The sequence below is a fragment of the Nomascus leucogenys genome, chromosome 15, assembly GCF_006542625.1.
Source record: "Nomascus leucogenys isolate Asia chromosome 15, Asia_NLE_v1, whole genome shotgun sequence".
Lineage (NCBI taxonomy): Eukaryota > Metazoa > Chordata > Mammalia > Primates > Hylobatidae > Nomascus > Nomascus leucogenys.
In genome coordinates, this window is record NC_044395.1 from 91835353 (window position 1) to 91848507 (window position 13155).

General features: G+C 36.2%; 2 protein-coding genes across 3 annotated transcripts in view; one reads left to right on the forward strand and one right to left on the reverse strand.

Moving 5' to 3' along the window:
- DNAJC24 (DnaJ heat shock protein family (Hsp40) member C24) overlaps positions 1-13155 on the forward strand; it is a 63290-nt gene that overhangs the window by 34392 nt on the left and 15743 nt on the right. The window contains exon 3 of the mRNA XM_003254367.3: positions 10864-11002. Within this exon, the coding sequence (XP_003254415.1) occupies positions 10864-11002 (139 nt within the window). The remainder of the gene's footprint in view (positions 1-10863; positions 11003-13155) is intronic.
- Positions 6357-13155, reverse strand: part of IMMP1L (inner mitochondrial membrane peptidase subunit 1) — a 98837-nt gene continuing 92038 nt past the window's right edge. Inside the window, exons 10-11 of one of the 2 annotated variants that reach the window (XR_004033571.1) lie at positions 10836-10956; positions 6357-7813 (exon numbers count right to left, since the gene is read on the reverse strand). The gene's annotated coding sequence lies outside the window, so the exon portion shown is untranslated. The remainder of the gene's footprint in view (positions 7814-10835; positions 10957-13155) is intronic. The other variant, XR_004033572.1, reaches the window with a different exon arrangement.

The following is a 13155-nucleotide window of genomic DNA, read 5'->3' on the forward strand; positions in this document are numbered from 1 at the left end:
TTCTTGATTACATGTTAAACAAGGGGTGGATTATTCCTGTCTCCCCTTTTTAGACCTTATAGGATAACTTCCTCATGTTGCCATGGCATTTGTAAACTGTTACGGCTCCGGTGGGAGTGTAGCAGTGAGGACCACCAGAGGTCACTCTCGTGGCCATCTTGGTTTTGGTGGGTTTTAGCTGGCTTCCTTACTGCAACCTGTTTTTTCAGTGAGGTCTTTATGACCTGTATCTTTTATCAACCTCCTATTTCATCCTGTGACTTTAGAATGCCTTAACCATCTGGGAATGCAGCCCAGTAGTTCTTAGTCTCATTTTACCCAGCTCCTATTCAAGATGGAGTTGCTGTGATTCACACACCTGTGACATAAGGAACCAAAAATTTTGTGACTTTAACTTCCTTGGCTATTATTTTAAGCTGTTACGACCTTTTGCTTACCAAGTTGCTCATTTACTTCTCAGGCTAGCTGAGTACCTTGAATTTTCCTTGAGGGAACTTAAGATTTTCCTTTATTTCCAAGCTGGGGATGGAAATAAAAGCAGCAGACCCCAGAGAGGAATGCCTGTGCTGTCTCAGTTGTCAGATATTGTGGTCAGATTTATTAATGCCTTATTACTTACATAATTCTCTCAAATTGACCTTTACAATTTTATCTCACAACAGATGTCTGAAGAAATGAGTTTTTATTATCTTTACAGGTAATGAGTGCCTCAAGCAATAGTGATTATTAGACTCATAAATGCATGCAAACTCTAAATAAAAATGACCCATAATAAGCTTTTATTCAGTGTTTATGTGTATGCTGCTCTTTGAAATTCCTCAGTGGTAATCTGTTTGGAGTATGTGTCTATTGTAATGTCATGGAAATTCAACAGTGGTCATATTGGGGCTTTGCAAGACAGTACTTGAGTGGGACCTTCCCCAGAATCACTAGCAAAAAAAAAAAAACAAAACACAAACACCAACCAAGTCTCTTTTTGCTGAGATTCTGATCTCTTGTTGTTATGACACTTATTCCCTTTTTGTTAGTACAGAATTGGTATGTGAAACATTAAAACTGTTTTCTTTCAGGAAGAGTAGAAGGAGAGTAGAGAAAGCGGCATTAGGAATTCTTTTTTTGTTTTTTTTTGAGACAGAGTTTCTGCTCTGTTGCCCAGGCAGTGCAGTGGTGTGATCTCAGCTCACTGCAACCTCTGCTTCCCAGATTCCAGCGATTCTCCTGCCTCAGCCTCCCGAGTAGCTGAGATTACAGGCATGTGCCACCACACCCAGCTGATTTTTGTATTTTTAGTAGAGGCGGGGTTTCTCCATGTTGGCCAGGCTAGTCTCGAAGTCCTGACCTCAGGTGATCCGCCCGCCTTGGCCTCCCAAAGTGCTGGGATTACAGGCATGAGCCACTGCACCCAGCCAGGAATTTTTTTTTTTTAAGGATTCGGCCTTTCCCATATTTAAGTCTCATAGCTACTGTCTTAGTCCATTTCATGCTGCTGTATCAGAATACCACAGACTAGCTAATCTTTTTATTTATTTGAGACAATTTTTTTGCATCACTCAGGCTGGAGTATAGTGGTACAATCATGGCTCACCATAGCCTCAATCTTCTGGGTTCAAGGAGTCCTCCTACTTCAGCCTCCAGAGTAACTGGGACTGCATGCACAGTGAAAATTTGTTGTAGAGATGAGTTCTTGTTGCCCAGGCTGGTCTCAAACTCCTGGCCTCATGCAGTCCTCCCACCTCAGCATCCCAAAGTGCTGGGATTACTTACAGGTGTGACCCACTGCACCCAGAGTGGTAATTTATAATGAACAAAAATGTATTGGCTCACAGTTCTGGAGGCTGCGAAGTCCAATATTAAATGGCCAGCATCTGGCAAGAGTTTTCTGTTTCCTGCTCTCCCATCCCATGACTAGCAAACTCAAGCACCTGCTACATAGGTAAAAGGGGGACCAAAATTAGCCTTTTATAAGGAATCCACTCCAGAAATATAACAGTCTATTCATGAGGGCAGAGCAGTCATGGCCCAATCACCGCTGAAAGGTACTACCTCCTAATACTGTCACAATGACAATCAAATTTAACATGAGTTTTGGATTGGGCACACGTTCAAATCATAGCAGCTACAAATCCTTTTTTTTTCCAAATGTATTCTTTTGAATGCATTCCTCTTAGTGTTTGTTTACTCTATATCTCATTCCTCAATTTGAAAAGTATTTGAAGGAAGATCATTGGGCTGAAGCATTTTCATATCATTTGTTCATAGTTTCAGTGTAATAGAATGACATAGTAAATACTTGTTCACTAGGGAAGAGTATGAGAGAAAAGGCCCTTAAGTGCAGTACCTCAGACTAAACCTAAAATTTATCTCTCCTCCTATAATGTGCTGACTAAAATCAGTAAGTTTCAGATTTTGTACTTTTAGGGAAAGTATTAAACACACAACTTAAATATACAAATATTTATGAAGTATACTTGTGTGAAGAGGCACTGTGCTAATCTTTGCACAGATATGGATATAGTTAAAATACAGTGTTTATATATTCAGTGTTTAATACTTGTAATAGATAAAGCTTGAATGGTAGGTTGTGGTTCTTATATTGTAGGACTTTACTTTTAAGGATAAAGAGTTTCACTGTAATTCACTATGCATTAGTTGGCCTTTTAAAATTTATGAGCTGGGGAATGACATGGTCAGAGTTATGTTAAGATGAGTGACTTTGAAGCAGGTAAGATGGACTGGAAAGCTGTTAGAAGATGATTGCTGGAGACTAGTTAGGAGCTAATGTTGGTCTGTACTAGGTTTGGTATTGGGAATAGAAAGGAAATTATGTAGGTAGAATCTATAGATTTGGCAGTTCATGAGAGGAGGGAAAGAGGGGTTACCCTAATATTGATAGTCTGGATTATTAGAAAAATTTTTCCCCTCTCATCCATTAATTTAGCATTTATTGAGCCATGGAGTTATTTAACAGAGCAAGGAATTCGACAGGAGGAGAAACAAATTTTAGAGTCTGGATAATATACTGGATATCAAACATATTAAACTTGTGCTGACAAGATAGCTTCTAGAAAATATTTCAAAATTTGGTTCTAGAATTCAAGAAAGTTTGAAGCGAGAGATAGAGAGCTAGCATCCTATTGATGGTACTAAAACTCATCTATTAATACATAGGGAAAACCAAAGTGCTATGTCCTCAAGTGCCACATTGATAAATCAAGTAATATTAGCTTATTTGGGGATTTCTGTGTAATCAGATTTGCCCAGAGTCCTTTTCATGGTTTATTGTTACTTCTTATGTATAGTTTATATTTTATATATCAAAACAGCACAATCACAAGTGTGTAGTTAAGGATTAATGTATGTAGGCAGTTTACCATAAAGCTCTTTATGTGTTTACTGTAAAGAAATATCATTTCATTTCAACTTTATGTGTTGTGTAGCCAATAGAAAAGATCATTTGGAGCTAATGAATATATAATTTTCACAAGGTGGATGGATTACTTGAGTCTTGGAGTTGGAGACCAGCCTGGGCAATATGGAAACCTCGTCTCTACAGAAAACACAAAAATTAGCCAGGTGTGGTAGTGTATGCCTGTGGTTCCAGCTACTCGGGAGGCTGAGGTGGGAGGATCGCTTGAGCCTGGGAGGCAGAGGTTGCGGTGAGCCAGGATCACTCCGTTACACTCCAGCCCAGATGACAGAGAGAGATCCCATCTAAAAAAAAAAAAAAAATATATATATATATATATATATATATATATATATATATATATATAATTTTTCACTAAAACCTTTTAGAAGTTGCTAGAATTTTCACACTGCATTGTATGATGCTATTTTCATAATTTTACATGCTTCATTTCTTAGTTGAAAAACTTGTTTCTGTGCTAAACTTATCAGTGGATATCATCATTAGTGTTAAGTAGGTGAAGCCTGATACAAATTATGCCACTCTCTTTTAAAAAAGAAAAGTCATCAGGTTAAAATACCACTGGCATATTGTTCAGATTTCATCAGCATCTTCATCTGTGACATAAGATGGTATTAGTACAAACAGTGGAATGAAGAAGTTGACATTTATGATTAGTGAATGAAAGGTATCAAATATAAAAAAAATTCTGACTTGAAACACATTGCAATTTTCACTGTGGTGTTACAGGTTACTGGATTTTTTTCCCCTCTTTTTGGTGTACGTACTTGGAAGGACGCATCTGTCACAGGAAAATTTTTGTGAAGCACTTATCTTCTGACTTGCCCATGAATTCCGTGTTTTAAGCAGTCAAGGCAAACAGTGTGCTTCCCAAATTTTAGCACACGTAACAGTTGCTTGGAGAGCTTGGTGAAACACAGATTCTGGAGTCCTCCCTCTGAAGATTTGAGGTGAGGCCCAAGAATTGATATTTGTAACAAGCTCTCAGATGATGCTGATGCTGCAGTTCTGAGGACCACATTTTGAGTAGCACTGAGGTGACACATTGTGACAGTCACTCTGGAATTAGTAATTTAGAAAGCACTTAGACTTAATATGTAGAGAGAATTTAAAATCAAAATAAAATATTTCATATTGGACAGCCCATTGCCATAAAATCCCAGCTGATGAGAATTGAGATTTCATAACTGAAGTGTTACTTATCCATGAAATAGTCATTTAGAAAACAGATAACACATACTAATCCTGATGAAATATTATATCATTTCCTGTATATCTTTTGTAGTACCATGAATGATCCTCTATTTTTGTATCAAGAAAGTTTCTTAATCTATTTTTGTGTTAGTTTTTCTTATTCTCAATGAATGATATGGTAATTTAAAGAAGAATTTAAGTTAATGTAATTGAAAATTTTCCCCAAAATTTGAGGAAATTACTTAGATCATACAGTTATAGGTGTGAAGTCATTTCAGAGTAATAAAATAGCAGTTTACTGAAATTTTGGAAATAGATGTCTTTGTATAATAAAGAATCACACAGATACTGTCACTCTCAGTATTTTTAATATTGTGACATATTTATGGTATTTTAATTTTGGATGCATTTCGGCTTTCTACTCAACAATGCTTAGCCTTTTAAAGTGTTTTGAAGTTATTATAGTTGGCAAATGTGCTTGAAAGTAATAAAACAATTTCCATAAACTAGTGTGTAATTCAAGCTTTTCACTAATTCATGTTAGTTTTTCCATTAATTTTCTGTTTTTTGTTGTACTTGTTTTTCCATTAATGGAAGAAATTCCTTATTTTTCCTTTATGGCTTAGAAAGATTTGCTAAATTCCTTTTTAAAATTTTAGACATGTCTGAAGATGGTTTTTCTGTTGATATTGTCAACATAAAATGAAAAATGCACAGATCTTAAGTGTTAAGTTTGGTGAGTTTGATATCATGTAAACACCACCCCAAATAAGATACAGCACATTTCTGTGCCTCCAGCAAGTTCCCTCATGCCCCTCTTTCTTAATTTCCACTACCTGTTCTCACCTGGAAACCAACTTTTTGGTTTCTATCGCCACAGATTAAATGTACCTAAATTGGGATTTCATGTTCATGTAATCATACAGTATGTACTTTTTGTTCTTGCTTCTTTTACTTAACATGTATTTTAGATATTCATTTATGTTATTGAGTGTGTCATAATTTGTTCTTTTTTAATTGTTGAGGAATATTTCTCTTCTATGGATTTAAATAAAATGTATTTACCTATTCTGCAGTTGATAGACATTTATGGTTCCAGTGTTTTAATAAGACTTATGAATAAGACTGTTAATCTATTCTTTTATTAATCTTTTCGTGGATGTGTGATTTTCATTTTTATTGATCATGGAGTAGATGTATATGTAACTTTATAAGCAATTGCCAAATTGTTTCCTGTCAGCAGTTTATGAGAATTCTGGTTATTTCATATCTTATCAACACTTGGTGTTATCAGTATTTTTTTTCTTTTTCTTTTTCTTTTTTTTTTGAGACAGAGGCTTGCTGTGTCACTCAGGGTGGAGTGCAGTGGCATCATCTCCGCTCACTGCAACCTCTACCTCCCCAGTTCAAGCAATTCTTGTGCCTTGCCTCCTGGGTAGCTGGGACTACTGGTGCGTGCCACCACACCTGGCTAATTTTTGTATTTTTAGTAAAGACTGGGTTTCACCATGTTGGTCAGGCTAGTCTCAAACTCCTGACCTCAGGTGATCTGCCCACCTTGGCCTCCCAAAGTGCTGGGATTACAGGCATGAGCCACCGCCACACCCAGCCAGTCATTTTTATTTTAGCCATTCTTTTAGATATGTAGTAATATCTCATTGTGATTTTAATTTGCATTTTCCTAATAACTAATAAAAAAGTTTGTTATTTCCTAATAACGGATAAAAAAGTTCATGTGTACATTGTTCATCAGTTTTCTTTGAAAAAGTATCTGCTCAGTTTTATTCATCTGGTTTTTAATTAGTTTTGTCTTTTTATCATTGATTTTTGGGTTTTATTCATGTATTCTGATACAAGTCCTTTGTTAGAAATATATGCAGCCAGTATTTTCTCTCAGTCTGTGGCTTGTTTATTCATTTTCTCAGTGGTATCTTTGATGAGCAGAAGGTTTTAAAATTCGATGAAGTTCAGTTTATCAATTTTGTGTTACACAGTTTATGCTTTTTATTTTCTGTCAAATCACTCTGTGCCTACCCTAAGAGGCAAAGATATTCTCTTGTTGCCTTTATGGATTACTTTTATGTGTATGATTCATTCTGAATTAATTTTGGTTTATGGAATTAGAAGGATTGAGGTTATTTTTTCCCCCACAGGGATATCCAGTTGTTTCGAAACAATTTGTTATATACTTACCTTTCCTCATTGAATTGCTCTGGCAGCTTTGTCGAAAGCTTTGTTGAAAGTCAGTTGACCATATATGTATGGTCTGTTTCTAGGCTATCTTTATGCTAGTACTACAGTCTTGATTACTGCTGAAATTTTGATAGGGATTGTATTAATATATCAGTTTGTCCATTTTCCCTAAACTGATATATTAATTAATGCTTTAGATTACATCTGTCTTTTATTTGATAGGTGAATGAATGAAGTGGGACTAGCTTTGGGCTCTCAAGAGTAGGAAAGTTTTTGGCTAGTGGGGATTAAAAGAAATTAAGGGCAAGAAATAAAATAAGACTTGACAGCAGAAGGAAAATGACTATGGTCTTTTAGGATCATAATGAGTCTACCTCCCACAGGATAGCTCAGATTTAGAAATAATAGGAACAAAATTAACATAGACTTTGAGATCAGAAAGTCTTTAAACCTAGGATTAGGGGCTTGTTTTCCCATTGGCAATAGAGAAAAATACCATGTTTTTAAGAATGTGTGTAATTACACCATTTTATGAGTAGCCCTTGTAATTGAAACTTCTTAAAACATTCTAGTGTCTTGCATTCCAATTTTAAATCATAAATATATTTGGACTGGGTTTTAATTTCTCATAGCAGTAAAAACAAACTTAGAAACTTGGGCGGTTTCAAATATTTATTCTTTTATAGTTCTGGAGAAGTCCAAAATAATTATAACTGGGCTGAGTTCAAAGTGTTGGCAGCGCTGCACTCCCTCTGGAGGATCTGGTGGAGAATCCATTGCTTGTCTTTTCCAGCTTCTGGAGGCTGCAGGCATTCCTTGGCTTGTGGCCACTTCACTGCAGTCTTCAAGGGCAGCATTTCAGATAACTCTCTCTCCACTGTCTTCACATCACCTTCTCTTCTGTGTGTCAGTTCTCTCTCTGCCTCTTTCTTCTAAGAACACTTTGAATACATTTAGGGTCCAACCAGATAATCCAGCAAAATCTTCCCATTTCATGAACTACAACGTAATCATATCTGTGAACTCCCTGTTTCCAAATAAAGTAACACTTACAGGTACCAGATATTGGGACTTTATATATTTGGGGGCCATTATCAGCCTACCACAGACAGTTATTCCTTTTCTTAGACCTTCACTTTGCTCAGAAAGTTGCTGTCAAAACCCATTGGACCAAGGCTTTAAGCATCCCAAATGATATACTTATTTCCTTGCTATAAGTGTCATTTTTTTAATGGAATGTACCCATTAAATAAATGTCATGGAATCTGAACAGACTTAAAGCCTCAGATGGCGAGTGCCTTATTTCAATTAATAATCAGGAAAATACCAAATTAGGGAAAGAGATTGAATTGTTCTTTGACTATCATAGAACTGATTTGTGACTCATAATAAAATTTAGTAATATTTTTTAGTTTAGGGCAGCCAGGAATTAATTTCTGGTTTTATAGGGCTTTCTGGGTCAGATTGATGCATGATCAGGCCTAACCTCTTCTAGTCATTGTACCAAGCAGACTTCCTATATTGGCCCATGAGAAATTACCTACCTTTTGATCTTTACTCTACTTTATAGATAGAAATTTAGAACAAGTTCTCTAGGGCCTTAATGCTTGTGACATACTGAATTAAGAGTTTTCCCATGTAAATGTATCATAAATGTATCCTGGCATATTTGAATACGTTACATATAATAACATTTAGTTATACTAAGCTTGTTAGACAAATCTTAGTGTAGTGTTAGAGGAATGGGTCAGCTAGAGAACTTTAATGCAGCCAACTCCACTTTGGCTTAGGGATATTGCTTTAATATCCCAACTTTAGAGATTGCCAAAACCTCAGTATAGAAATAACTTTTATGAGCATCATTTGATAAATCATGGGCAAAGAAGATGAAACAGTAAAGCCTTAGTTTCCTTTTCTCCAGTACTTATATTAGTTTAAATATCTAAATGTTGATAACTGATAGATTTCATAGGAAGGGAGGTAGTTTGCCAAAGGGAAAATGGAAGCCTAATCCTCATTGTTTGCCTTAGAATCTTTCTCCCAGCCTGTATGATGTTTACCAGGTTCTTCTGTGTAACCAAATGCCAGACTAGCGTTTGCTGTGCTAGAGAGGATCTTCAGCAGTGTGAAGAAGTTCATCATGAAAATGAATCTATTTTTAAAATAGTCTGTGATTTAATTAAAACTTACATACTTTACAAATTCTAGATTGAGAATCGAAGTCATTTCACTTCATGGTATTTGACACAATTTACTGAGTGACTTTAGCCTTCACAATTTAGATAATAAATGACATGGTACTTGCAATTTTTTTGTGCTCCTGATAATGTCTGTAAAGCAGTCAATGAAATAATTTAAATGATTGTACCATTAATTGAGGAATGTATGAACCAACCACACTGATGAGTCATGAAATGTGCATATGGTTATTTGCCTGTTTTATTGTAAAAACTTGGAAAAAAGAGTAAGAAATTAAAAAAAAACTATTCTACATTAAAAGGACATTCCTAAGTTTACTTTTTGAAATTAAAATACAAAACTGTCAAAGTAATTATTGGATAAATACTATCTTTTTTCCTTTTTTTTTTTTTGAGACGGAGTCTTGCTCTGTTGCTCAGGCTGAAGTGCAGTGGCGCAATCTCAGCTCACTGCAAGCTCTGCCTCCCGGGTTCACGCCATTCTGCTGCCTCAGCCTCCTGAGTAGCTGGGATTACAGGCGCCCGCCACCATGCCTGGCCAATATTTTTGTACTTTTTAGTAGAGACAGGGTTTCACCGTGTTAGCCAGGATGGTCTCGATCTCCTGACTTCGTGATCCATCCGCCTCGGCCTCCCTGAGTGCTGGGATTACAGGCATGAGCCACTGCACCCGGCCATAAATACTATCTTTTAATGATAGATTCATTTTCATGATGAGCTTCTCCACACTGCTAAGGATCCTCTCTAGCACAGCAAATGCTATTCTGATATTTGATTACACAGAAGGACCTGGTAAGCATCATACAGGCTAGGAGTTCCTTATTTACTTGAGAGTAAGAAAATTTACATATCTGAATATGTGCTATTGTTACCCCCAGACTGTTTCACTGAAATGTGTCTAAATTTAGATAATCTTTTCGCATTTGTTGAGAGATTGCTGAAAAGCAAATGACACATTGATCCTTTCAGAACTGTTAGATAAAGAGAAGGGAGAATCACAGAGAACATAGAAGAAAAAGAAGGAAGGAGATAGGAGAACTGATAATAGAAGTGATCCTTACTGGGTAACTTTAGTGAGCTACATGTACATGAGCATTTAAGAATTTATGAATTGGCATAAAACTTCTGGTTTTGACCCAGTAGTATAAATAAATTACTGCATATTGAAAACAAAAATTTTTAGACTTTTTAGAAAATTCACATAAGATTCTGTAATGAATTAATTTACATCCAAATGTTTGAATTCTTTAAAGTTATTTCTTACAAATCTGGCCTAGAATAACCAGTTTTTAATAAAAATGTATGCTTGGGGATTTATAACTATATAATCATCAGGGCTGGGGAAGAAGATGAAAGTTGTCATGGTTATAATTAGATATATTTTTATTTAAAATTATGATTGTATAATTTCATAAGAAAGACCTAGTGGTCCATTTTATAATGCTGTCTATACGTAAGCACATTGTATAAGGAAAGCTTCATACTCTGCCTAGTTTGTGCTCTTCCTGTTTCGTGTCCTGCTTGTCTGCACGTACCTATTTCTATTTGTGTTAGTCATCCTCTCTAGGTAAATTGTCCATGAGACCATGGATTCCATGAACAAATTATCCAGAAAATGCTGTCTTTGCACGTTGTGACAGATCATGTCACTGGTGGATTTATAGCTAGTCCAGTGGTCTAATTAACCTGGCAGTTGTCTCCTGTGCCCAACACTGTTGTCTCATTGCCTTGGCATTTAGTTTTCATCTTCTCATTACCTTCTTAACTAAAGCTCAGATTTACAATTTTTTTAAATCTAACCCCACTCAGCTCTCTCTACTCACCCCCTGCACCCTTCTTTTTGATTGGCAGTATCATCCAGATAAACAAAGTACAGATGTACCAGCAGGAACAGTGGAGGAATGTGTACAGAAGTTCATCGAAATTGATCAAGCATGGAAAATTCTAGGAAATGAAGAGACGAAAAGAGAGTATGACCTGCAGCGGGGTGGTAGGTACTTGTGTTGAGGAGCCGCAGCACATCGGCAACTCTGAGAAGCGTACTCTGCAGCCATTCCTGGGGAGCACTTTCCAGCATTTGCACCAAGTGTTATTGTTGCCTTTATTCCTCCCCTCCATCACTGTTTTTAATTATGCCCTATTCTTAGCAGTGACTATTGTGCATCCATTGAGAAGCTAACAAAACTACTAGGATGTAGCTTCTTGTGAAGCCTTGAAAGCTACTTTTTATAACATTTGAAAAATGTTTAATTACACATTACTAATTAATATGCTTTATATGTTTAAAAACTTTTTATTAAAATAAATATGTATGGATTAACATTTTAATTATAGTACTTTTAAGACTGTACAGTATAAATGACCATCCAAATGAAGATACTATATATAAGATGACATCATAAAGCACTCTGCTGTCTTTGAGCTCATTTTAGGCTGGGTTTCATGATTATCTTCAGGATAAACTATTCCTTATGATTGGTATAAATGATATTTTAGGAATGCACATTACCTAAGCCATTTTAAAAGTCATTTCTTTTATGCTTTTTAGAAAATAGCTTCTTAAAACAGTGACAAGCTGTTATGAGAAAGAAAGAGAGAAATGTAGGTCAGGTTTGTCACACATGGACTGCAGTTACATGAAGTGATAGGCTGTCTTTCAGCACTGGCCTAGGGACAGGAGTCCCTCAGCCTTGTGTTTGAACCTTCAATATGCACCCCACATGCTAATGGGAGGAGTCAATAATCAGTTACAGCCTGTGGGGAAAACACTCAATCGCTCTCTCCAATAGCACATCAGGCTCAGCATTGACTAGGATGTGTTGATAAAAGCTGTCTCGTAGTCGCTTACTGAATCCCCTCCCATGCCCTACAGTGGCACACCATCAGACCTCACAAAATGATTTTTAGGCTTTGTTAGTACTAAGGTTATGAAAATTTGATTTGAGAAGCAAGCCTTTATTTTTAAAACACAACATTATAAGATGAAGCCAGTGACGTTTGCAAGACATCCCTATTTATTTTCAGAGGGATTTCTACCAACAAAATTAAGTGTTTCTTACAGGCTGTGTGTGATACTTTTGTGTGGAAAGACTTGAACTGTTTATGTACTGGAGTATTTGTTTATAAGAGTGACTTATTTATAGTACTAATCAGCTCAAAGGCTTTACTACTTTTTAAAAGACTGATGAGCTTATTTTTTTCTTAAATATTAAGAACCTGATGAGTGTACCTTTGCAAATAATTTGGATTAATATTCAAAAATGGCTGGAATATTGGGTTCTGCTTTTGCCGGGTGCATAATGAGCATCTGCCTAATGTATTTATTTTTTAAACACATTTGTACTTCTCGCAAAAGAATGTAGAATTGGCTTCGTTTGATGATAAGTTCTATCCGTAGGTGTATCTTTTTAACCTTGGTTCACATAATTTCTATGAAAGAATTGAAACTAATGCACATGAATGTGTTGTGTGTTAGCAGAAATCTACGTTCTTAAAGCCACTACGCTCTACTGAAGATGATGTTTCTTTCAGGTGTTTTTGCACATCTTTACTAGTCTCTACTATATAGGATGCCAATTTGCTTGAGATAAGAATAATTCACACAACATTGTACCCTAAAGAGTATAGAGTATATACTTTCAATGTCGCTCTACATTTTTGCCACTCCACAGCCTGTGTACTATTAACATATTAGTGAAGTTGACTAGAAGCCTGCTCTCTAAAGAGGTAGGGAGGGATCAGGAATCATAAAAATATTTTCTCAAGAAGCTACAGGATGGGGTAGGCCAGAAACCGAAAGAAATAGGAAACCAGGTTAAAAGTTAGCATAGAATTGCATGAAGAAAGATTTGAGAGATGTCAGAAGACAAATAATCAACATATTCATGCCTTTTTCCTTGTCTTCGAAAGGTCCTTGAAACTGCGGATTTCTTTTGAGCTTTGAGTCCTACTTTTAAGCTCTTAATGGAAGCACCTGTGGCCTACTGTGTCACAGGGTACTCCTGTAGGTCATAGATGAAGTCACAATGAAGTTTAGACAAAGTAAATACTGTGAGAGTTGGACCTGATTCATGATTCAGATAAATAGTTTGGAATTTATACAATATCAGTTTGCTCTGCAAGTTTTTCAGGCACCATATTACT